The sequence below is a fragment of the Macaca nemestrina genome, chromosome 14 (assembly GCF_043159975.1).
Source record: "Macaca nemestrina isolate mMacNem1 chromosome 14, mMacNem.hap1, whole genome shotgun sequence".
NCBI lineage: Eukaryota > Metazoa > Chordata > Mammalia > Primates > Cercopithecidae > Macaca > Macaca nemestrina.
This window is the reverse complement of record NC_092138.1, coordinates 51,933,447-51,961,054: the sequence shown is the minus strand read 5'-3', so window position 1 is coordinate 51,961,054 and position 27,608 is coordinate 51,933,447. Positions and strand designations below refer to the sequence as shown.

The 27,608-nt window shown below is 38.0% G+C and overlaps 1 protein-coding gene across 1 annotated transcript in view; it reads right to left on the bottom strand.

Annotated features, from left to right (window-relative positions):
• Positions 1-7,857: 7,857 nt before the first annotated feature.
• The window catches only part of LOC105498431 (uncharacterized), a 199,269-nt gene continuing 179,518 nt past the window's right edge, over positions 7,858-27,608 (bottom strand). The window contains exon 7 of the mRNA XM_071077418.1: positions 7,858-11,820. Within this exon, the coding sequence (XP_070933519.1) occupies positions 11,595-11,820 (226 nt within the window). The 3' untranslated portion in view covers positions 7,858-11,594. The remainder of the gene's footprint in view (positions 11,821-27,608) is intronic.

Here is a 27,608-nt window from a genome sequence, read left to right as displayed (position 1 = left end):
GACTATGGAAACAATTCCACCTTCACATCTCTGCTACCAGCATGCACCTAACCCTGACTAGAGTGTGAGCAAATGTAATTTGTAACTTGTCTGTATTAAGCCTTTACTCAGTGAAGAATAATACTCCCTTAACAATTTTGAAATTCTAAGCTTCCCATCAAGAAGATTGGGGGCTGGGAGGTTTCATTTCTATGTCTCAAAAGTCCTGGAACTCTGAAGCCAATGTAATAAATTGAATGTCCTTCTAGGTTGATAACACCCCGGATCTTGTCAAAAAGAAACACAAATCCTTTCTGGAACTTAGGGCATTCTTATCATCATCCCTTTAGTAGTAAAAAAAATTATGATCAGCCAAATATGAGGAATTAGAATTTGTCAAAAATGAGCAAAGGATGTGAGAAAGTAAATAAATAGAATTTCAGTTATAAATAGATAATAATACATATATAATCTAAATACCAGGTTATAATGAAACAAAGAAAGAACTGGTAAACTATGAGCAAGGTCTGAATAAATTATACTTACTAATTCACAGAGAGAAAAAGCATTGGGAATGATATATTTAAAGACAAGGGGGATAGATTGAAAAAAGTCTAGTAATTGTACAATTACAGTTCCAAAAAGATAAAATAGAGAATGAGATTGTATTAGTCATCTACTGCCATGTAACAAATTATCCCAAAATTTAGCTGCTTGAAACAACAAGCATAAGTTGCTTCTCATGGTTTCAGAGTGTGAGAAATCTATAAGCAGCTTACCTGAGTAGTTTTAATGCAGGCTCTCACGTGAGGTTGTCATGCTGTCAGCCAATGCTGCAGTTATCAAGAACTTGACTAGTTCAATTCACCAGGATCATATACAAATTCTAAATATGTATATACATATCAACATAGCCTCATAATATACACAGCAAAAAAATTAACAAAGCTACCAGGAAAAGTTGATAAAATTCACCATCAATAAGCGGAATTTTAACATGCTTTCTACAAGATGAGTAGATAAAGCAAACCAAAATTATGATAGGAATAAAGAATATGTGAGCAGCTTAATTAATAATTCATCTAATGGGCACAAATCAAACCCTGCATTTCTAATGATAAGAGAATATACATTCTTTTCCAGCATAAATGAAACCTTTATAAAAATTGGTCACACATCAGTCCATAAAAAAACTCTCAGTAAATTTCAGTACGTATCATTCAGACCATGTTGTATGTCCTTAGTGCCATAATATCTGAAATCAGTAAAAATAATTATTACAAGAAAATAGATTTGGGGAAAATCATAAACCAACTTTATTAAATAATTAACGGATCAAACAAAAAGTCCTAATGAAAGTTAGAATATACCTAGGACTGGACTACAACACTTACAAGAGCAAGGGCCATGTCTGTTTCTTTAATAAATATACACTCTAGCACTTAGCTGGGATTTCATGGATAGTTGCCAAATAAATATATGAATAGATTTAAAACATTATTAAAAATATTTTATGTAAATTTTTAAATACCATAAAAAGTTGAAGTAACTATTTTTATGAATTATGTTTGTAATTAGAAAAAAGAAAAAACATTAGTTATAAAATAAAAGTAGGAAGTAATCAGTCTTCACCAGCATAACCTAGACACATATGAATGCTGTTGTCTCAGAAAATGAATCATATATTACAGCAAGTTAAATGGCATGGAAATGTTATACTCAGTCAAATCTCCACTCCACATCTAAAACAAATGGGGACCAGAGAGAATAACTGTCTTTCTCAGGATCTGATGACAATGTCCCATGTCTACATAATGTGTCTTCCAGACCTACATGATTCCTGCTTTCACACATTGTGATCTCTCCCTGCACACACCTGGCAAGGGGGTGAAGAGTTCTGAAGAACTTGACATGAGAGTAATAACCACAGCCATTTACAGGAGTGGCTTGCTATGTGAGCCTAATTAAATTACAACAAAATCATGTATGTTACTAGGAAATTCTCAGCTGAACACAAATATAAATTGTATTTATTCACAAAATGATATTACCTTGGTGTACTTATTCTTCATAATTTCTACCATTTTTATATACTCCCAGGGAAACATTGGCACAAATATTCCTGAACTGCCTATGTGAGTGATCCAAAGAGGAAATAGGATACCAGAGCTCGATAATAAGTATTTATTCTAATTGAGGATTATTAAAATCCTAGGCACTGGGTTGACTAGCATGTTTTTTCAAATTTCTTTCTATAGATTTGTTTTTTCACTGTGAGATGTGAAAAGAGATCTTCCAAACTCAGATCCAAAACTGTCTACCATGCTTCCCTGCCCAAGTGCCTCTCTGAACATGCTGTTGGAATTCAGAAAGACTGTTTATGAGTCCATTTTTTTACAGAAAAGAAATTTTCTAAGAAGCAGGTAGGGGGGTGGGTGCAGTCGTTTGAGATTCTCAGCTCTCAGCATGTTAGAAAAGTTCTTTGGGGATAAAATATTATAATGGATTTCTTAATTTAAACATCTTTGGATTTTTAAAATAAACCCTATTTTGTTATTATTGGATTAATACAGTGCTAAATTAAAACTGTAGAGCCTTGGGAAGGGAAGAAAAACTCTTTTAGAATTGGAAAAGAGATTTCATTTTCAAATTTCCATATTAATTTTAAAATATATCCTTTCATCATGAGTTCCTAAAGACTACATACATGCAAACAATATATAATTTTTAGAACTTTACTTTGAGAATTTTTAGTGCTCACCAATTAACTACGTCTAAAAGTCCTCATCTTTGTTATTTAAAAGGCTAACGTTTTCTCACTACAAACTGAAGAGAGGTAGCATTTGCTATCAGACTTTACCTCATTATTCTAACACCCTAATTTCCCCCAAATAAAACCTGTTTAATCCACTTTAGTTCAAATGAGGATACAGCATACTGAGAAAAAAGAACTAAATGATTATCTTCATAAAAGAGTAAGCCTATATTATATGACTATTGTACCAAGATAGATTACAAAAAGTTATATCAAGATCTGATTTTACTACATTTTAACTAAGTTTAGAGAAAAAAAAATATGCTTCTGGGGGCCGGAGAAATTTTCCAGTCTTACAGATTAATCAACTTATTCATTTATTTATCCATTTCCATTATTGTTTATTTTATTTTTAATTTTTATGGGTACACAGTAAGTGTATATATTTATGGGACACGAGATGTTTGATACAGGCATACGATGCATAATAATCACATCATGGAAGATGGGGTATTCATCCCTTCAAGCATTTTTGCTTTGTGTTACAAACAATTCAACTATGCTCATTTAGTTATTTTTAAATGTAGCATTAAATTATTATTGACAGGCCGGGCGCGGTGGCTCAAGCCTGTAATCCCAGCACTTTGGGAGGCCGAGGCGGGCGGATCACGAGGTCAGGAGATCAAGACCATCCTGGCTAACACGGTGAAACCCCGTCTCTACTAAAAATACAAAAAACTAGCCGGGCGCGGTGGCGGGCGCCTGTAGTCCCAGCTACTCGGGAGGCTGAGGCAGGAGAATGGCGTAAACCCGGGAGGCGGAGCTGGCAGTGAGCTGAGATCCGGCCACTGCGCTCCAGCCTGGGTGACAGAGCAAGATTCCGTCTCAAAAAAAAAAAAAAAAAAAATTATTATTGACTATAGTCACCCTGTTGTGCTATCAAATACTAGGTCTTATTCATTTATTCTAACTATTTCTTGGTACCAGTTAACCACCCCCACTTCTCCCTCAACCCACCACTACCTTTCCCATCCTCTGGTAATGATCTGTCTACTCTCTCACTCTCCATCTCCATGAGTTCAATCGTTTTGATTTGTAGATCCCACAAGTAAGTGGAAATGGGATGTTTGTGTTCTGTACCTGGCTTATTTCATTTAACATAATGACATCCAAGTACATCCAGGTGGTTGCAAATGACTAAATCTTATTCTTTTTATGGCTGAATAGTATTTCATTGTGTATAGTACATTTTCTTTACCATTCATCTGTTGAAGGACATGCAGTTTGCTTCCAAATCATAGCTGTTGTAAACAGAGCTGCAACAACTAATTTCCTTTCTTTGGGGTATATACCCAGCAGTAGGATGGTTGGCTCCTATGGTAGCTCTATTTTTAGTTTTTCTGACAAACCTCCAAACTGTTCTCCATCGTGCTTGTATCAACATATTAATTTACATTACCACCAACAGTGTACGAGGGTTCCCTTTTGCTTGTGGCTGAGTCGACACTCAAACCACAAGATGGTCCTTCTCACTCTTCCCTCCCCTTTCCAAAACAGAGGAGCCTCACCCAGTGGATATCACTACCTCAGACCCTCGGGGACTACTACTAGACTACCTCTGATGTTCCCTTAAGGCTTAAAGGCTCTTCAGTCAGCTTGTAGTGAATATTGCCTGGCTAGGACTCACCCTTCGGGGGAGTGAGCTCCCCTCTGGCAATGGGAAGTACCAGAAATGTCATCCAAAAGCCAAGTTCTGGAACTGGGGACCCTAAGAGCCCACTTGGTACTCTATTCCACTATGGCTGAGCTGATACTTACAGTGAAAAGCAAAGTTTCCTTCACTTTTCGGTTCACTTTTCTCAAGTAGGAGTCTCATCCTAATCAACTACCACAACTGGAAATATGCCGAGTCTCTCCTAAGTCCAGCAAGTCTCAGTATCTCACCTAAGGCCTTTGATGTAGTGAGATACAATATCCCTGTTGGTTATTCACAGCTCAGGGTCCCTTCAGGTAGCAAGTGATGAATTCTTCCAGGAGTGAGCCCTTCTCTTCAAGGCAATGAATTCCCTTCTTGCCTAGTGTGTGTGCAGAAATGTCCAAGAGCTAGGGCCTGAAATAGGGTCTCACAACTCTGAGTGGTGCTCTATCCTGCGGTGGCTGTGCTGGTATCCAAGATGCAAGACAAAGTCTTCTCCACTATTCCATCTCCTCTCCTCAAGCAGAAGGAAGGGGTCTCTTTTAGAGCCAGGATTTGTGCAGCCTGGGGTTCGGGGATGGGTGATGCCAGCACTCGCTTAGCTGCCCCAGCTGGTGTCGCAGTAGGTCGCATGCAATCACAGTCTACTGTCTCTTGGTCCAATTCAGCCTATGACTCACCTTGGTGTTGCAGTCCTTGAGGCCTAAACTACCTTTCAAATTTATTTGAAGCCCCAAAGCACTTTTGCCCACAGTGGTGAGGCTTGTAGGAACTTAAGTTCCAACCACTGGGATCAGCAATTCCCCTCTGGCTCGGGCTGGTTTAAATGCTCCCTTTGCAGGAGGGTGCCAGCTGAGTTTGGTCCGGCTCTGCTTTCAGCTATAACAAGGGCAGCACTGAGTTCAATGCCTCACAGTTGCTGGCTCTCCCTCTCCCCAGGGTGCAGAAAAGCTCTCTGCACCACATTGCCACTACCAAGGGATGGGGGAGGGATGGCACAGGCAATTCAAGACAGTTTTTTCTGCTTCTTCAGTGCCTCTTTCAGCGATATGAATTTAAAACCAGGTACTATGAGTGCTCACCTGGTTTTTAGTTTTCATGAAAGTGCTTTGTTGTGTGTAGATATTTGTTAAATTTGTGTCCTTACCAAGGTAGGTTGGGGGATGATCAGCGGGGCCTTCTATTTCTTCACCTTGCTCCAACCTCCTTTCATTCTTTTATTAAAAGTATTAAGTGCTCAGTGGGTAAGATGTAAGCATTAATCTAGGCACTATAGAAACAGTTATAAAAATATAAAGTACTTCCCACACTACTACCACTCCATCTCATGGAGTTTACATTCTAATAAAGGAGAAAGATAAGTAGATAGACAAATTAATGTGTTAGTACAGTTCCGTTTTATGAAGAAAATAACAGCACGGCTAGAGAGTGAGTGAGGTGATACTATAGAAAATGTGGCCAGCTGTGGTCTTTCTAAGAAGGCAAGATTTTAACAAAGACTTGAAAGACATAAAGGAATAAGCCACAGGATATCTCAGAGAAGGGTGTTCTAGCTATGAGGAATGACAGATGCAAAGGTCCTGAAACAAGAACATGAAGGATGTGTTAGATTTTTTTAAAAGGACAATATTTTATGATTTGAGTAATATTTTGCCTATAGAATCTTAAATTTTTAACACAGGACTGATGCACCACACACCAGAATATACTAACAGAGCATCTGCTGTGCCAATGCCAGGCCGACTGCTCTGGAGACACAGACTGTTTCCAGAAACTTAGTAAGTAGGCTCTGGAAATTGGAAGTGATCTTAGTATGTAAGTTCAGTCACTCAACTACAATCTCTGAAACCGGAGGAAATATGTTATCTTTGCATCAGTAATCAAAGTTTAATTTTTTTAAGGAACAATAGGAATATCACTTGTAAAACAGAAATGGAGGTTTATCTTTCAGAGACTAAAACATTTAAGAGTCATAAATCAACTGCTTATTTCTCACTTAATGATTTACTGCCTTATCAAAGGCATCTCCTTGTTAGCTTTTGATGAGGATTATCATCTAAAGCCAGCTTCCAAAATTAGAGGCTAAGAAATGATTAGTTACATGTCTAGATGTGCCACAGTTGATGCAGGAGTAATAAAAAATCCTCCCCCATTCCCCCATAATTCAGCGGGTGATCAGTCTGTGTCCACTGGCACAATCTTGTAAAGATCTGGAAATCATTCTGTTAATGTGTCCAATACAGACAGCTTGGGGAAAAGCCTCTTCAAAGTGGCTTTAAAGACATTTAGTAATCTAATTTAACTGTTAATACTAATCATATTTCAAAGTCTCAAACCTCTGCCTCCTTCTATCATCTGTTTGTAGACAGAGGCAGATATTGATACTTTGATACTGATTTATAATTTTGAAAATCATGGGTTTCTCTAGTGTGCCGTTAGATTTCACCCATCTGGATTCAGATTCCACTAATTTTGGAAGTCCACATAATGCTGATAGTATCATAAAAAAGTGATGTCTTTAAGGTAAATCTTTTTTTCTGGAAAATGTATAAGTACTTTATGCAAAAATATTAGCAAGGGGCAGAGATATTTTATATTGAATTACAGAGCAAAAATGATTATGTACCTCAGAAGTATCCTTTCCAGCCCACTTTAGACATGTTGGTATGTCCTGTGTTGGAGGACTTTTAGATAATAAGTAGGTTAGAGAGAGAGAGAGAGAGACAGAGAGACAGACAGACAGACAGACAGACAGACAGATAGAAAATGTTGAACTCTCATAGCATGAATACTACAGATCACTAGGACCTCAGGCCTCTTTCTCAAGTTTGCAAGTCTAGAAATTCCATATGTTCAGTTTTCTCAGACTCGATCATCTTCCTGGAACTTGACTCATTCTAACAATCTCACACAAGAATATTTACAGGACGTTTACATTTGCAGCCACTTAAAAAATTCATTAGAACAAATCTCTCAGACCAAGATCTAAGGCCAATCACTTTCATTCTCATGGGAGGAAATATTCAGTTGTAATGTTTAGTTGGTAGAGAGAGAATTCAAACCAGAGAAGTTGGTATTCTGTAGCAGATGTCACTATTGATATTAGAAAGAATGGAAAACAGAGCTGCCGCTAAAGTAAGCAAGCTGACAGCTGAGGCAGAAGTGTATCAACAGCAGTATGTTCACGGGATCACCACATTGACGATTCAGCCCAGTTATCTGGCAGTGCATAAAGTCAATGCTGTTGGTACAATCACACAAGATCAACCAGAGGTAGAATAATTATTATTAATCTAATTCATATGGGTATATGTGCTGGTTATTAGTGTTCTTCAAGAAATTTTTCTGGCTTTCCACTTTCCTGGTACATAGTAAGACTGCATTTCCCTACCTTGCTGATATTAGATGTGAACTCATTGCTTTCAGAAAAAAAAAAAAAAAAAAAAAGGGAATAGAAGTAAAATGTGTCACTTCCAGGCAGAAGCTCTAAGAGGCAGTGTGTTACATGCTACATCTTTTGTTATGGTTATCATGGAAACACAGGTTGAGATGACTGTAATAAGCAAAGCCCTATGTCAACCTTTGTTGGACATGTATGTGAGAAAGAAATAAGAAATAAGTGATTGTTAGATTAAGCCATTAAGATATTGAGGTTTTTCCCACGGAAACACAATCTAGTCTATGCTTGCTGTTGTAGTATTCAACCCAATATTTAAAAGTATTTATTTTAAATTGAGGCACCACCTTTTTGGAATCAAGATTCACTGACAAGCTAATTAATACATACTTGGAAATTCACTTGATATTTATATATCCAGAAAAAAAGGGAATTAGAGAGTGTTATGAAATGGAAAAGCATGATGAACTATTACTGCAATATAATAGAGCATTTTCTCTGGTGATTGCACTAGACCTACTTGCCAAGCACCATAGCTCATTCATTGATTCATTTACTTCTTCATTCACTCCACAGATATTTATCAAATGCTGATTATATGACAAGACCTACACTGGAGCCTTGGGATACAACTATAAGATAATTGTGACAGTTCCAATCTTTACAAAGGTACCATCTTAGTCTCTTTACTCCTGTTTTCTAGATCCTGTGATGACTGCATACTTTCTACCAATGCATGTTCTTTTTCCATGACTGCTTAGACTACCACTTTTCTTAGTTTTGTTCTTGTTCTAAACACATCTTTTAGATCAATCCCTCTCAAATGATTAGGTTTTCCCCTAATTTATCCCAGAATGACCCTTTTGTAAAATACCAAAAATAATTACTAGAAAAATATTTCGTGGCCAGGCGCGGTGGCTCAAGCCTGTAATCCCAGCACTTTGGGAGGCCGAGACAGGCCGATCACGACATCAGGAGATCGAGACCATCCTGGCTAACCCAGTGAAACCCCGTCTCTACTAAAAAATACAAAAAACTAGCCGGGCGAGGTGGCGGGCGCCTATAGTCCCAGCTACTCGGGAGGCTGAGGCAGGAGAATGGCATAAACCTGGGAGGCGGAGCTTGCAGTGAGCTGAGATCCAGCCACTGCACTCCAGCCTGGGCGACAGAGCGAGACGAAAAAAAGAAAAAAGAAAAAAGAAAAATATTTCGTGCAACTGGATATCAAAGCAATAAGCTATAAGCCATAAAAGCTATAAAAGCTTCTAAATGGTTACTCAGGAGTTCTATATCTATTTTTTGCAGACAGGCAAAAAGTTCATAGACCATAATTTGTCTATGGACCACACTTTGAACACAACTGCTCTGGACAAGCAGGTAGATCTTAAACAAACTATATTTTTTGTTTTCATTTATGAAACCATCTGCCTCTTAATCACTAAAATTGTGAAGTTTTACACAGTGGATAATTTCTTCAGGGTAGTGTCCCTTTGTCCATTCAGCTCACTACATGTATTATTTAGTTAATATTTTAAAATCAATTAATATTTCATATGAATACATTTTAATGTCTACTCCATATAAATGGAAACCAATTTCACTTGCCAGAAATAAAACATAATAAAATGTGATTCTAAAAAGAAGCGTTACGAAGGGAGATGTTGCCTGCCCTGAGAAGAGCTAAAATTTCACTAACACCACACTGAAACTTCCTGCTTGACATATTCAGAAAATTGAGAGGGAATTTAAAAAATAGTATTTTCTCATTATGTGTTTTAGTGCCATTTAATGCCTAATTCATGATCTATCTAACATCATCTTAAGGACCAAACAGTAGTCACTCTTTATTTTTTAAAAAGGCATCATTTAACTCTCCCATTTTGAAGATTAACTTGAAATTGTCCTCTATGAATATGTCTGTTGACAGTTACAAATCAGTCGGTCATATCCTATGGATAACTGTAATTGAACATGGATGTTAAATACCACCATTTCCTTTCTTAAATCTCTGACTTATGGACTACTGATGCTGTAGACCACAGACTCACTTCAGTTTCTGAAAGTAGTATGTTCGCCAGATCTAAATGGTCTCTATGGAATTTTTTTTGAGCCCTAGTACAACATCTGGCATATACTAAATACCCAACAAACTTGTATTTCTTCCTTCTTCCACTAACAATCAGCTCCTTTTCCTGATGAGATAGGAAAATATGTATTAATTACTGGAATTCCCTCATAGGCTCTCTTGTTGTTACAAAGAGAAAGACTGTCAATTTTCACCCACTTCTTTTTTACCATTACAAATATTTAATCATAATCCACAATTACAGTATTAGTTATATTACCCAACAGGCCTCAAAAGGTTTGGCTTGGTCTTTGTATTTTCATAAATGTCCACAACTTTATCCAGCTTAGAGCATTGATTTGACATTAGGGAGCAGAGACTCCAAGGATAGAAGAAGACTCGTTTAGCCAGTTGTTTATTCCCCGTGAATTGCCTCAGCTAAACACAAGACCAGAGCGTCTGCGTGCACTAGGTCAAGCCATGAATATGCACAGGTCAAATAATTAAACTTGTATAATATTCCCAGAGATGTGAACATGAGAGGAATATTTATCACAATGGAAAGATCCTGCTGCAGATATTTCTTACCTAATGTTGAACTTTTATCAAAGATTTTTTTTTTCAACTGGCTGTTTCAAAAAAAAAAAAGGCTAAACATACAGAGTCTCCTCTCCCCCTTCAGGATACAAACCACAGAATTCCGATGACTCACCCAAAAATAGCTTATGAATATGCCACAGGCGGAAGGGCATGCTGTTTAGTTCTTTAAAACTTCCTGCCGAACTGAAGAAACTGAACATACACAGATATTTGGGGACTAACTCTGAGTAATAATGAGAATTTAATCCCTTGTAGTCTTCAGGGTTAGCAACAGCTTGCCTGACATGTCCGGTTACATCCTGTTTGCTACACATGTGACTCCTCAAAAAAATAATAATATAATATTAATAGCACAATGTTTCATTGTTAAGATTGCTGTTATCTGTGCTAATGGCTCCCCAATATTTGCAGCTATAAGTAGACTAAGTCACTTCTTGGATGAATTCTAAATGAAAGGTTTTATGAAACAAACATGTTGCCATTATGACTCTAAAATAAAAAGCCAGGATTCAATGTATAGAATTTGAAGGCAGCATAAGCCCCTAAAAAAGAAAGACAGTAAAGCATAGTGATTGAAATCTTGGTGGCAATTCCCAGTTCTTACACCAATTATGTCACCTTTAGCAGTTACTTGAACTCTCTAAGTTCTAATTTTCCCATATATAACATAAGGATGATAATAATTCTATCTATGTCTAGGGTTCTTGTGAGGATTAAATAAAGATATATATGCATACAAGGAATACTGCTCAGTAAATAAATTATCCCATGCATTCTCCTTCTCGTAAATGAATCTGAAAACTAAAACCATTAGGTGACCTAAGAAAGATCACACACCTCATCAGTGCAGTGCCAAGACAGGTCATTATAATGCTGTGGTTAAAAACATGGGCTCTAAAACAAGTCCATCATAGTTTAAATCTCAGTATTCCTACTTGTTAGCTGTATAAACTTGGGCAAGTCACTTAACTTTTCTGTCTCAATTTTCTCATCTACAAAAGTCAAATAATAACAGTACTTCTCTCACCAGGTTATTATGACAACTTAAAAATGTAGTACATGTAACTGCCACATAACAATTAATCAAAAAAATATGATTACACTAACATTGGGAATATCTGGTCCTTCCAAAAACAAAAGTTAATGTAAAATATATGTCAACAATGCCAGACTTTTTAAACTTTATCTGTAAAAGCAGCCCTAACTTAAAAAATAAACAACTTAAAAATTGGATATAGTTTAATGGTGACCAGAATATTTTCAGATGTCTTCTCAGATGAAGGTACATGTCTTCTTCAACCATGGCTATGTGTTGTATTTTTCTTTTCCTATGAGGGAAAGACATAAGACAAGCCATTAAAAAACATTTCAGACAACAACCCCGATTGCTGAAAAGTCACTTTGGAGTTTGAAAATAATACTAACATTCAGCTGCTCTTGACATTTACAAGGAAATGTAAAGCAATGGAAAGGGCACCACACTCCCCTTTCCAGTTCAGGTTCTGCCACTTGACCAGTCATAATGAAGTTACTTGACCTATGAGTCACTATCTACAAAATAGGGCATTTAACGATGCCTGCCTTATTACACTTACTACACAGAACAAGTATGTGGCATGTTTCATAAAATTTAAGATATTGTATTCATGTTGAAGACATAATATTATGCTATTTTAACTAATATATTCAAAACTCTTCTGAAACAGTTAAAGGTCAGAAAACTACTTTTGTTCTTTGCTTATTACATATTCACAGGGCATCGGACTCTCATCTTTAGAAATAGTGAAGAAAAGAAACAGGAGAATATCTTCAAATCCCAGAGAAAAAAATAATTTTAAACTTATCACCCTTGACAGGTGATAAAGAGGCATGCAAGACAACTGTTTTTGTTTTGTTTTGTTTTGTTTTGTTTTTTTGAGACTGAGTCTCACTCTGTCACCTGGGCTGGAGTGCAGTGGCACGGTCTCAGCTCACTACAAGCTCCACCTCCCAGGTTCACACCATTCTCCTGCCTCAGCCTCCCAAGTAGCTGGGACTACAGGTGCCCACCACCACGCCCGACTAAATTTTTGTATTTTTAGTAGAGATGGGATTTCACCGTGTTAGCCAGGATGGTCTCGATCTCCTGACCTCATGATCTGCCCACCTCAGCCTCCCAAAGTGCTGGGATTACAGGCGTGAGCCACCGTGTCTGGCCAAGACTATACATTTTTATATCTCTTGACAAGAATTAACACAGAGTCCCTCACATAGTAGGTGCTTAAGGCATATTTGTTAAAGGAGTAGATGGGACATAAATAAAATTTTAGGAACCAATTTACAATTGACACCACTATAACCCTATTCCAACCCTATTAGGAACTAATTTGAAAGTCACAGATCTAGACCCAACCGTCGATGGCCTAATAGAGTTATGTGGCTATAACTGCCAGTACCTCCAAAAAAAGGTTAAAACGTGGCATAGATTAAAAAAAAGTCTCTCCAACCCACGGTTTTTCTTCTAGGAATAGACTACACTTTGCCTTTGCATTGTCTGAAATCCTGCAAGTCAGTTGCAATCCCAAATTGTAACTAAATGGTCAACAAACCCTAGAAACCATATTTCCTAACCTCAATAGATAGGATTTCCAAAATGAAAGCGAAAGTATCCAACGGTCTTTGTACTTCATATGTAACATGAAGCACCAGAAGACATAAATGGGAATGTTTCGTGATGTGGGGGTTGGTTGGGGGCTTGAATAGATCATGACCCCTCAGGACCCCTCCCACCTTCCAGGAGAGAACTTGCTGACCAGAACCCTGCTTGAAGACTTCAGGAGCCCCACAATTCAGACTACTCCCTCCTAATCATATCACAACCAAAGATCATATGAAGACTATTCTTCGGGGTTTCATATATCTGCTGGCAGAGCACTTTGGGTGCGTCAGAACCTCACCAGACAGACACTGACTCATTATTGGATGAGGAGCAAAGGGATAATTAGGTTGGTCATATGTAACTTGCCATTGCCAGCCAAGTATTCAAAGCCCTTTCAGAAATCATTCATCAGCTTACTTCCTTGATACCCTGAAATATTCCTAAGACCACAGCCACCACAGACTCATGCATCCTCTTACCACCATGAGTTTGCTTCTGTCTCCTCTGATGGCTCTCCTAGCATATTACAGCCACCTCTGTACAAATCTAATGCAGAATCTTGGAGGCTCTTCTTAGTAGACTCTCAGCAAATATTTATTCAATGCAATTCAGTCACATTTAGAGATAACAGATAGTAAAGACCACTAGATTTCCTAAGTGCATCTGTAAATCTGTTGCCTAGGGTCAGAGTGATAGGAAGTTGTTTCCTTACAGAAAAACCAATGTTCTCAAATGCCCTGCATTGAGCCTCAACACTGATACTCTACTCACGCATTATAAAAATTTCAACATGTCTGTCACAGCAGCGTAAGGCCTCCAGGCAGAAAATTTGATTCAGTAAACAAAATTCTCACAAAGTAATAGAAGCTTCACAGACATCAAAGAAAGAGTAAAACCTATCATTAAATACATATTGAACAAAAATAGCATGAAAGTATTTCTTATTTATTGATGTATTCAAACAGCATGTCCTCCCATCTTCTGTGGAAGAGTCCACATCTTATTAGTTTGTGTACACCCTGTGCCTGCAAAGTGCTGAGAACAAAGATATTTTGGAACTTTTTGTTACAGAAATAAAGAATGAATGAATATACAATAAAGGAAATTTGAAAAGGAAAGGGCAAAAAGACACAAACTCTGGGAAATTAATATTTATTTTATGAACCTAAGCATTTTAGTATTATTTTTGTGTACATTAACATCTTAAATCTAAAAACAAACCCATGAAGCATGATAAATAACATCTAACCCTTGAACTCCAAAGAATTAATTGGGAAAAATTTCACACACATTGTTAAAAGTTGTTCAAGATAAAAATACTAGATTTGTAGTGGGATCAAACAGCTAATTTGGTAAGAATTATATACTCAATATTCCTACAATTTGAGAGGCAAGAGAGACCATGTCAATCAAGAGTACAAATAAGTAAGCACATAATTTTTTTTTTTTTTTTTTTTTTTTTTTTGAGACAGAGTCTCGCTCTGTCGCCCAGGCTGGAGTGCAGTGGTGCGATCTCAGCTCACTGCAAGCTCTATCTCCTGGGTTCACGCCATTCTCCTGTCTCAGCCTCCCGAGTAGCTGGGACTACAGACGCCAGCCACCATGCCCGGCTAATTTTTTTGTATTTTTAGTAGAGACGGGGTTTCACCGTGTTAACCAGGATGGTCTTGATCTCCTGACCTCGTGATCTGACCGCCTCAGCCTCCCAAAGTGCTGGGATTACAGGCGTGAGCCACCGCGCCTGGTCAGTAAGTACATAAATTTTAAAAAGCAAATAAACAAAGGTAGGTGAGCATCAAAGAATTGTTGCTCCTTGAATACAGGAAATAGAAACATTTCAGGGACAAACTGGGAAAAGTGTTTGCTAGGTGCATGCATATTAAAGGACTTAATTAATACAAGTGATTATCAGGGGTGAGGAGGAGTTAGAACCATAGCTGTTCCTCTGTCTTCCTGGAGAAATAAATTACATCTTAATTGTAAACAATAAATCATCACATCTACTAGTAATTAATAGATACAAATCCAAGCTGGGAGGGAAAGGATGAAAAAAGAAACATGTTGAGGAATAATGAACCTGGTAAGGCTATTTGTGAATAACTGGAGAAGGTAAGAGAAGGTAAAAGACCCCCTAAAGCTAGGATTTCCAAGAAGCCACACCTTCGTAGCAACATTGATATACTTTCCTGACTCCTCTCTGTGGAGCCATCCCTGCCCAAACCAAAGGGAGCAGTTCTCCAGTGGATGCTCCCATGGCTGCATATATATCAGTCATAGCAAGTATTCTGTGTATTACTAATTTCTTTGCTGTCCCCTATGAATTTTACCTCTTCCTTGCATAGCATTGGAGGAAGCATTAAGTAGGTACATTACTTAAGAGTTTTTGACTGGAAAAATGTCAACTGATAATAGAGACATTGACTGAGAGATTTCTCAAGGCAGTTTAGGTGGGGTTACGTTCAGCCACTGAGACGTGCTTTTTAAAAAGCTCGAGACCTGCCTGTAAATGTGAGCCTATGCTATAATAGTCCAAACAAGGAAATCCAGTAAGAATGGTCTCCCAACCTGGACAAAGCTAAATACTTATCTATTCTCTGCACCTGTAACCGCTTGACTTATAAATAGTTTGCCCTTTTACTTTGCTTCATGGTCAGCTGCACAGGAGAAGAAATGACTGAGATCACGTTGTTGTTGTGACTAATCTCTACAAAGAATAGTACAGAAGATGAAAGGGAGCCACCTCCGAAGCTCTCGAAACTAGGAGTGGGGAACCCATCAGACCAATGTGACAAGTTGAAATGCAGGAACTTCATGATGTGATTTGATTTGATTTAAAAACAAAACAAAACAACATTGAAAAGGATTTAAGCAATGTGGGACAGAGACACAACAAGAAAGAAAAATAATTGACCAGTTCCTGAGTATTGTTTGCCCTTATAAGATAGCTCTTACCATGACATCTTAGTACATATAGATTTTTTTTTTCTTAGACTAAGGTAAAAACACAATGATCTTCAAAAAAGAGATTCTTAATTAATCAACTCAAATTGCTTGTTACATAGCCTCAAAAATTATCATTATGAAGATTACGTGGTAGCGTAAAAATTCACTGATTTGTCGATCGAATGAATACTTACTGACCTCTTGTGAGTCAGCTCTGCTCTAGATGCTGGTTGTATGTGAGAAGGCAAAACAGACAAAACTCTCTGCTAGAACAGACTTAACATTCTGGTATAATGTACATGATAAAACGCTGTGTTAAGGCACAGAACGAAAACCAGGGGAGCAAAAGGGAAAGAACATGAGTTCTTCTGGTAGTGACCTAGCAGACATTGTTTTAAATCCCACCGTTGCCACCAATTTGCTATAATGTTGACTAGTTTAGCTGCTCTTGCTGACTCTCTTTTCCACATTTATAACTAAAGGGGACATGAGAGAGACTTCACAGGATTATTGTAAAGATTAAACAAAATTAAACAAGATAGAATGTCAATCAGAACCAAATCTTACAAATGGTGTTCTAGCTATCCAAAGAATTCCTCCCAGTAGAGAATATAACCAAATTTTTAAAAAGCTGTATAAAGTAATTTTTTGTATAAACTAATGCAAGCCTGAGTAGGCAGGAAAGTCAGGGAAATTCTCAGAGGCCAAAAACAATGAAAAACATACATGACTACAGAGTTAAGCAAATACTTGGGCCTGCATTTGGTTGGTGAGCATCTGCTGACCCACTATGGGACCCAGGAAGTCAATAAGGTGGGAAAAGACACCTAAATCTGGCATTTCTAAAAGGCCACACCTTCAAGGAGACATAAAGATACTTTCTTGATTCATCCTTAGATCTGGGTCAAAAAAAAAGAAATCTACCCAGAAAATTACTAACTATAATCCTGCACTCACACACAGATTTAGGACCTTCTGGTCACAATACCTATGTGGATCTTAAAAAGAAAAATAAAGCTGAAAATTTGGTTTAAATGGTTCCTGGGTTGGTAGTGTCTCCAGGCACCTGAAAGAAGTAAATATAAATCCTTTCTAGAGAAAAAGCATATAAACTCAGGCCTCAAAGAATTCCCACAGATAAAGTGGGAATTATCTTATTACATTTGACCATGCAAGGCACATGATGAAATGTAATAAATTTATAAAATGTGTAACACAAAATTAATAAAACATGCAATGAAATCAGCCACTATGGATAAAAGTCAGTAGAAATAATACATTTAAAAAAATACTCAAATTAATAAATGTGATACATATTTTAACAAAATATATAGGTATAAAAGTATATGACAAGAAATTAGGTATAAAAATTATCAGACAGCTTTTTAAAACAAAATTCCTGAAAATGAAATCATAGAAATTGGAAATCACTAAGGTGGTGGGTGACCAACACAGGAGGATGTATTTATTTTTGTATACTTGCATCTTTGTTTCATATTTATATATTAAGATACCATAACATATAATAATTCCTTAGAGCAGAGGTTCCTAAATGGGGTTCAAAATCCCTGCAATTCAGGGAATCTGTGAACTAGGAAAAATTTAAGTATTTATTTTCGCTAACTGGAATCTATCATTTCATTTAATTATGAGCATAAAAAACAAACCATAGAAGTGATAACAATAACTTTGACTTTTTCACCAATGTAAATTTAAGATATTTTTATAGCATATAAAAATTGTCACAAAATAATATTGTTTATATTCACCAGTATCATATTACTCATTATAATAGACCTAAAGTTATTTCCCTGTTATTTATTCTGTTAAACTTAAAGAGTGTATATATTACCGTATTACAATTTTAAAAAATTTTTTGGTAGCTATATTTCAATTTAATTGGCTTCTTTAGTAATTTTGTGTATTTTATTATATCCATTTAAAAATCACTATTTGAAGGCATCCTAGGCTTCATCTGACAGCCAAAAATAATACTACAGAACAAACTCAGGGATGAATACATATATCAAAGCACTGCACTGTACCCCATAAGTAGATGCAATTATTTATTTAAAATTTTTTTAACTCAGAAAAAATGTTATGACTATCTAAAAATTTAAATCAAATTTAATTTACCTTTTATTTTTTAATTCTAAGAAAACCCTTAAATACAGCCCGTTTAACAAATTTAACTAAGTGTATTTTTCTCTTGGCCTTCAGGTTTTATTATAGATGTCTGTCACAAATTCAATAATGAAAGAGGAAAGCAGTAAACAGAGAAAGAAGAAGTGGGAAAGGTGTTTTGCAATTGATCACACTATAAGCTCTTACATCCTGTCTTACCAAAAAAGAAAAACAAGTACTTGAATATGTCTACTTTCTTTCAGTTAATTCTAAATTACTCACCTAAGAATTCATACTGGCAGCGAGGCATATTTTCAGCCTAGTAAGGAAGTAAATTACTTATATGTACTACCTGATATTTAAAATATAACTTAATTTGCAGACATATCTACTCAAGAACCTGAGTATTCTAGGATTTGTTTAATAAGGTTCCTTCATTACATCTCATCCTAGATCTCTTTCCAAAATATAGAAGTGAAATTCAACTATTTTCCCTTCATGCTTATATTTTGCTCACTTTAACTCCCTCTCTGGACCTTTTCTGTGCCACTCTATTCCAGGCCTTGGATTTCTACGTGTTTGTATCTTAGATCTGTTAAACTCAGCTGACCCACCACACCCGAGCAGAACTTCAAAAGAAGCTGTGAACAGCAGTGCTTGTTCTAGCTGGAAGATCATCCTGAGTCCCTCCCTGTTTATTCTTCAAATGTTTGGGCCTCCTTTCATCTCCAGTTCTCAGATTTGGGCACAATAACCCAGCTCTGATGTCTACATCTAACCCTGTGGATCCCAGACTGTCAATGAAATGTTTATTTCATGTGGATTCCGTGACTCTGCTCACTCAGCTTATTTTTCAGTCTCTATTACCCTCTGTGGGAAATCTCCCTGTCTAGGATTAGCCTCGAAATTCCAATTTCCAGAGGACAGGGATCTGGACATCCACTGCCCCTCTTCTTGCAGCACAGCCAGCCCTGGAAGGACCCTTTAACTTTAGCTACACTTGAAACAGAAATTTTACATGACTCACCATATGATAGCATTGACGCTCTCCTGTAATTCAAATTCAACCTTCGTGTTTCACTTTCAAACTGCTTCATCAAAGTGACATATTCAATCGAACAGAAGAGTGGCCTTTTCTGAGATTTTTATTAGGGGATAAGGATGTACAGTGAATTACACCTCATACCTCATACCCCAAAGAAAACTTCCAAAATATGTTTTTTACCTATATTCTTCCTCCAAATCCCCACATCATACAACAGTAGCTTTATCTCTGTCTCTCTCTGTCTTTCTCTCTCTCTCTGTCTCTCTCTCTCTCTCTGAATCGCTAGCTAATTGTTGCTCTCTAAGTTCCATGAAGCTATAGAAAAAAAAAAAGAATAAGACATTTATGAACCAATGTGCAGAAATTTCCAAGATGTATTGTTAAACAACCAAAAGCACAGTGCAGAATACATATAGCATGTCACCTTTTGTGTAAAAAAGATTAGGAAGTAAGAAATCATGCATATCTTTACAAAAAGAAAGAGGAAAAGTGAAAACCATGAAGTTTTCAGGGGAAGCGTGTGGAACATATATGCAAAGTGTGACACTTCCCTGAGAATTCCTGTTTTTACAGTTGGACATGGAGTTATCTTAATATTCTCCATACTCAAAGAATAAAGATAATTTGAAAAAGGATAAGAAAGGAAAGAAAATGAAAGCAAACTGCAAACATGAACCCAATGTTATTTCAAAAGAAAAATGTAGCATATTACAGGGATGGTGTGGCAATGAAAGCACAACCCTGAGTAGCTTATGATCACAGCATTTGACTACAAACCCTTAGCTTTGGGCAAGTTACATGCACAGGGTAGAGAACACCAGACAAATCCTGAAGGGTTTCAGAGGTATGGGCAAAGCAATTCTGAAATTATTTTAGATCTATTATAAAAGTAAACAAATTAGTAAATGTATCGAAGTTATTGGGAGCTACTTGTTTTCTTACTGTCGAAAAGGGGTCTAATGAACATGAAACAGAGAAAGCAAGCACTTAGTGAGGGTGGATCAGAATCAGTGGTATCAGCATGGACTCAAGATTTCTAAATAGATACATATATACACACACACGTATACATTTATATGCATGTATATATGTACATGTATATGTATCTAATTTATGTATATATAAAAATACATATAGTAAGTATATATGTAGGTGTTTATATATCTATATACCTGTATGTATTTCTTATCTCAGCCAGCAAAAAGACCTAGAGGCAGAAATACCATAGTAGCATTGAACATACTTGGTGCCCAGATTGTAGCCCCTAATATCAGTCCCCACTAAAGAGAATAAGGGGTCTCGTTTTCTTGCTGCTGGTATTCACTCAACTGCTCAAACTTAAACTTTTTCATTCATTTTTAAAAACTAATATTACCGTTAATCTTTAAAGATTATTAAGTGCTCTCCAAATTATTTTGCATGGTATATAAGGACCCTCAAACTTCTAAACTTTTTAATCAAACTAAATTTCTAGAGTACATTAGCAAATGACTTGCTAAAATCTCTAAAGAGCCCTACTTTATAATTCAAACAGGAATAAGCTGTTAATTTGGGCTTATTGGGTTTTACAATACCAAAAATGTCAATATGCTTAGCAACAGACTATTATATCTATGTCTTTGAAGAAACTATTAGGAAACGATTTTAACGTGCAAACCGAGTAGTCTTTATGAAAAGAGTACATCTCTTTTGCTTCAGTTGGCTTTTTCTAGATGAGGTAGAAGTTATTGAGGAAGATCCCTAGGCCATAGGTTAATTCCAGGGTTTATCATTAATGCTTATGCTGGCCTTTTTGAGAATAACTAAGTGAAATTTTTTTTAAATCCAAGAAAGTTGACCATAAAATGATTCCAGGTATAAACATTTTTCCATTCCAAGTGACCTCCTGCTTTTCATTCTATTTCATTTGATTTAACTTTTTGGCACCAAACTTACAGGTTCCTTGTCAACAATACTTAACAGACTTAGTAAATTAGTAGATTTTGAAGAGTGGTTTAATCATAAAAGAAAGAAAGTACATGGTCCTAACATGCTCTCTAGTAATGGAGTAGGATCATGGATTTCTTCTTGGGAATCAGGCAGGAGCACTGCAAACTCCCACAGACCAGCAAGTGACTCACCCTAAGGTCACCGAAGAAAGGAGTGGCCAAGGCCTAAGGGTGGGAAAAAACCCTCTAATTAATTAAACTTATACTTGACCTAGTGTGACTAGCATTGGAGGATTGCCTGCTTCCGCGGTTTTACAAGGCTGTTGGGAAGAGGAGGCTGTTTTGTTTTCTATTTTGTTTTGCTTGTTTACAACAGTACCCCCAAAGTGCCTCTTTATTCCTAAGGACTTTAATCACAATTTGAAAACCCCTCATCTATTCGGCCCCTCGATTTTGTTTAATGGGAACTAAGAACCAGATACTGTGGACTTCCAGTATGAGACAAAGGTGTTATTTAAGCAAGTAATGAAACAAAAATACTTGTTGAATACTCTCTTTCAACACTGCAAAGAAGCCAGGAAGGGAGAAGAAAGAGAGTTTTGGAGGGGATTCACCACCACACCTCTCTGCTGAGTGGGTTGGGGCATTCAACTCTAAAGCAAAGGCAAAGGAGCCCCAGGCAAGCCTGGCCATCCCCCTAGGCTCGATTTGCACCCATAGGAGACTTTAGCCATAGGGGAACTGTCAGTCCTGAACTCTGTAGGGGAGTCGTGTCCATCAGATGGGACCAGTCCAACCTGAGCATCCCTTGGTCTGCTAGACTCTCCTGGGGCCACAGCCTGGCCACACATGGTTGCAGGGCAGCCTTTGGTGACCTGAGGGCCCACATCATAACTTTTGCAATGGTGGATCATGCCTGACAGATGGAGAGCTCCAGTGGGCAGTGCCTATGGCCACACACCAGTCCACACATTCCCTTCCAATACTGCAGCTTCCTCTGGGACCCTGGCAACTCCTCACATCGCTTTGCTGGCATGTGGCTGCACAGGGCAGGTTTTGCTTTTGTTGTCCCATCAGCATGCAGGACTGCAGTCAGCCCCTCTGCCTCCTGCTGATTGCCATTGCAGATGGAACATTGATAGGCACAGAGCAAACCAGCCTTCCTGCTGCAGGCACCCTGCCCTTATGCAAACACTATACAGAGAAAAGTGGATCCACTCCTGCCCTGAGGGACCACTCCTGCTTGTGGGGCACAAAGAAGGCACCCAGACCAGTGCCTGCCAACATCTTGCTCCCAAGTCAACACCACCTTGAGTGCAACTGCACAGTCACAAGCAGCACACCCCCCTCTAGCTGCATTGCCTCCACCACTGTGATGAATGCCCACAGGGAGGCAGGCCCCCCACAACCCACTAGCACTCCACCGCAGCTACTGCTACCAATGCTGTTGACATGCAAACAAGAATGATCCCACTGTCACTACACCACAAAACATTCTGGCTGACATCACCCATCAGTGTGTAGTAAACAGTGGTCCAGGAGCACCTCAGTGCCCCCAGGATAGCAGATTCCTAACCTCAAGGAGACAGAGAACAAAGTGGGACCCAATACAAGTCCTCCAAAGTTAGAGAACTCAGTCCAAGAGTTGAGAGCTGAGCACTGAATCTCTAAACTCTTCCAGAAATGAAACCAGTTAGCTGACTGCACCTTATACCACAATCAAATCCTCAAGGTCATTAAATAGGATAAAAGAAAAATAAACACTCATCCAAAGGTAAGCAACCTCAAAGACTGAAGGAAGATAAGCCCAGAAGATAAGAAACAATCAGCACAAGAACCCTGATAACTCACAAAGCCGGAGTGCCTTTTTACCTCCAAAAACACACATCACCTCTCCAGCAAGGTTCTGAACTGGCTGAGATGGCTGAAATGACAGAAATATAATTCAGAATACGGATAGAAATGATTGAGCTAGAGGAGTAAGTTGAAATCCAATGCAAGGAAGCTAAAAAATCATAAACAACACAGGAGCTTATAGACAAGATAGTCAGTATAGAAAAGAACCTAACCAACCTGATATAGCTAAAAAATACACTGCAAGAAATTTTACAATGCAATCACAAGTATTAGTAGCAGACTAGGCCAAGTGGAGGAAAGAATCTCAGAGCTTAAAGACTGTCTTCCTGAAATAAGACAGTAATAAAGAAATAGAGAAAAAAGAATGAAAAGATATAAACAAAATCCCTGAGAGATGTGGAATTACATAAAGAGAAGAAATCTATGACTCCTGGGTGTCCCTAAAAGAGATGGGGAGACGGGAACTGTATAATCTGTTCTCATGCTACAAATAAAACATGTCTGAGACTGGGTAATTTATGAAAGGAAGAGGTTTAATGGACTCACAGTTCAGCATGACTGGGAGGATTCACAATCATGGTAGAAAGCAAAGGAAAAGCAAAGGGAAATCTTACATGGTGGCAGACAAGAGAGTGTGTTCAGGGAAACTCTCCTTTATAAAATCATCAGATTTCATGAGACTTATTCACTGTCATGAGAACAGTATGGGGGAAACCACTCCCATGATTCAATTATCTCTACCAGGTCCCTCGCATGACACGTGGGGATTATTGAACTTCAATGTGAGATTTAGGTGGGGAAACAGCCAAACCATATTATTCCACACCTGGCCCCTCCCAAATCTCATGTTCTCACCTTTCAAAACCAATCATGCTTTCCCAACAGTTCCCTGAAGTCTTAACTCATTTCAGCATTAACTCAAAAGTACACACAGTCCAAATTCTCATCTGACAAGGCAAGTCCTTTCCACCTATGATCGTGCAAAATCAAAAGCAAGTTAGTTACTTCCTAGATACAATGGGGATACAAGCATTGGGTAAATACACCCATTCCAAATGGGAAAAGTCAGCCAAAAAGAGGGGACTACAGGCTCACGCAAGTGCAAAATCCAGCACGGCAGCCAAATTTTAAAGTTCTGAAATGATCCCCTTTTACTCCACATCTCATATCTAGGTCCTGGGGATGCAAGAGGTGAGCTCCCATGGCTTCTTGGGCAGCTCCACCCCACCTCCCAGCTGCTTTCACAGGCTGGCATTGAGTGTCTGTGGCTTTTCCAGGTACATGGTGTAAGGTGTTGGTGGATCTATCACTCTGAGGTCCAGGAAGGTGGCCCTTTTCTCCCTAGCTCCACTAGGCAGTGTCCCAGTGGGGAATCTGTGTAGGGGTTCCAGCTCCACATTTCCCTTCCACCCCCTAAGGGCCCAACCCCTGCAGCAAACTTCTGCCTGTTCATCCAGACCTTTCCATACTTCCTCTGGAACCTGTATGTTCCAGGTCCATACATCCTCTGAAATCTAGGTGGAGGTTCCCAAATCTCAGTTCTTGACTTCTGTGCACCCACAGGCCCAATACCAAATGGAGTCCACCAAGGCTTGGGTCATGCACCCTCTGAATCAATGGCCTGAGCTCTAGCCATTGCTGGGGCGCAGGGCACCAAGTCGTGAGACTGCACAACGTAGCAAAGTCCTGGGCCCAGCCCACAAGACCACTTTTTCCTCTTAGGCCTCCAGGTCTGTGATGGGAGGGGCTTCTGGAAGACCTCTGGCATGCCCTGGAGACATTTTCCCCATTGTTTTGGTCATTAACATTTGGCTTCTCATTACTTATGCAAACTTCTGAAACCAGCTTGAATTTATCCTCAGAAACTAGGTTTTTCTTTTCTGTTGCATCATCAGGCTGTACATTTTCTGAACTTTCATGCTTTGCTTCCCTTTTAAACATGTTTCAATTCCAAATCATATCTATGCAAATACATAAAACCAAATGCATTTAACAGCACTGAAGTCACCTCTCGAATGCCTTGCTGCTTAGAAAATTCTTCCACCAGATACCCTAAATCATTTCTCTCAAGTTCAAAGTTCCACAGATCTCTAAGGCAGGGGCAAAATGCCAGTCTCTTTGCCAAAACATAGCAAAAGTCACTTTTATTCCAGTTTCCAACAAGGTCTTCATCTCCATGTGAGACCACCTCAACCTGAACTTTATTGTCCACATATCAATGTCAGGATTTTGGTCAAAGCCATTCAACAAGTCTCTAGGAAGATCCAAAGTTTCCCTTCAAACTTCTTGCTGTCCTCTTCTGAGCTCTCCAAACTAACCCAACCTCTGCCTGATTCTCAGTTCCAAAGTCATTTCCACATTTTTGGGTATCTTTACAGCAGCACCCCACTTTACCAGTACAATTCACTGTATTAGTCAGTTCTCATGTTGTATAAGACATACTTGAGACAGGGTAATTTATAAAGAAAAAGAGGTTTAACAGACTCACAGTTCCACATAGCTGGGGAGGCCTCACAGTAATGGCAGAAGGCAAAGGAGAAGCAAAAGTATATCTTAAATGGTGGCAGGCAACAGAGGGTGTACAGTGGAACTCGCTTTTATAAAACCATCAGATCTTATGAGACTTATTCACTACCATGAGAACAGCAGGGGGGAAACTGCCCCCACTAATGCAGTTTCCTCCATATGGCCCCACCCTTGACACATGGGGATTATTACAATTCTAGGTGAGATTTGGTTGAGGACACAACCAAACCATATCAGGAACCAACATGGAAAGAATATTTCAGGACATTATACATAAGAATTTCTCCAACCTTGCTAGAGAGGCCAACATTCAAATGCAGGAAATGCAGAGAACTCCACTGACAAAAAGACATATACTCCCACACAATAATAGTAAGAGACTTTAACACTGCACTGACATTATTAGATAGATTATCCAGACAAAAAAATTAATCTAAAAATTTAACAAAAATATTTAGCACATGAACTCAGCACTAGATCAAATAGACCTGATAGACATCTGGAGTACTCTCCATCCAAAAACAATAGACTGTAAGTTTCTTATTGTCACATGGCACAAACTCTAAAATCAATCACATAATTGCACATAAAACACTCCTGAGCAAACGCAAAAGTACTAAAATCATTTAAAAAGTCTCTCAGACCATAGCACAATCAAATTAAAAATCAAGACTAAGAAATTCACTCAAAACAATACAATTACATGAAAATTAAATAACATGCTCCTGAATGACTGTTGGGTACGTAATGAAATTAAGGCAGAAATGAAGAAGTTCTTCGTAAGTAATGAGAGCAAAGATAAAACATACCGGAATAACAGGGACATAGCTAAGAGAGTGTAAGTGGTAAATTATAGCACTACATCCCTACATCAAAAAGTTAGAAAGACCTCAAGTTAACAACCTAATATCACAACTAAAGGAATCTCAAATCTAGCTGAAGATAAGAATAAAAACAAAATTAGGGATAAACTGAAGGAGACTGAGACATGAAAATACATTCAAAACATCAAAAAATCTTTAAAAATTAATAATAAAATAGACCACTAGCTGGACTAATATGGAAGAAAAGAGAGAAGGTTCAAATAAACACAATCAGAAATGACAAGGGAGATATTACCATTGACCCCAAGGAAATACAAATAATCATCAGTGAATACTATCAACATGTATATGCATGTAAACTAGAAAATCTAGAAGAAATGAGTAAATTTATTGACATATACACCCTCCAAAGACTCAACCAAGGATAAATTAAATTCCTGAACAGACAAATAATGATCTCAGAAACTGAGTAATAATAAACAGCCTACCAACTAACAAAAGCTCAGGAAAAGCCAGATACACAGCTGAATTCTACCTGTTGTACAAAGAAGAGCTGGTACCATTCCTACTGAAACTATTCCAAAAAACTTATGAAGAAGGTCTCCTCCCTAACTCATTCAATGAGGCCAGCAACTTCCTGATACCAAAACCTAGCAGAGACACAATGAAAAAAGAAAATGTCAAGCCAATGTCTGTGATGAATATTGATGTGAAAATCTTTAGCAATATACTAGCAAACCTAATTCAGCAGCACATCAAAAAACTTATCCACTACAACCAAGTAGGCTTTTTCTCTGGCGTGCAAGCTTCATTCAACACATGCAAATCAATAAATTTGTCTCATTACATAAACAGAACTAAATACAAAAACCACATGATTCTCTCAATAGATGCAGAAAAGACTTGCAATAAAATTCAATACCTCTTCATGTTAAAACTCTCAATAAGCTAGGTACTGAAGGAACATACCTCAAAATGATAAGAGCCATCTATGACAAACCATGACCGACATGACACTAAGTGGGCAAAAGCTGGAAGTATCCCTCATGAAAACCAGCACAAGAAAAGGATGCCCTCTCTCACCACTTCTATTCAATATAGCATTAGAAGTCCCGGTCAGGGCAATCAGGGAAGGTAAAAAAAATAAAGGCATTGAAATAGGAACAGAGGAGTTCAAACTGTCCCTGTTTGCAGATAATATAATCCTATATCTAGAAAACCCCATAACCTC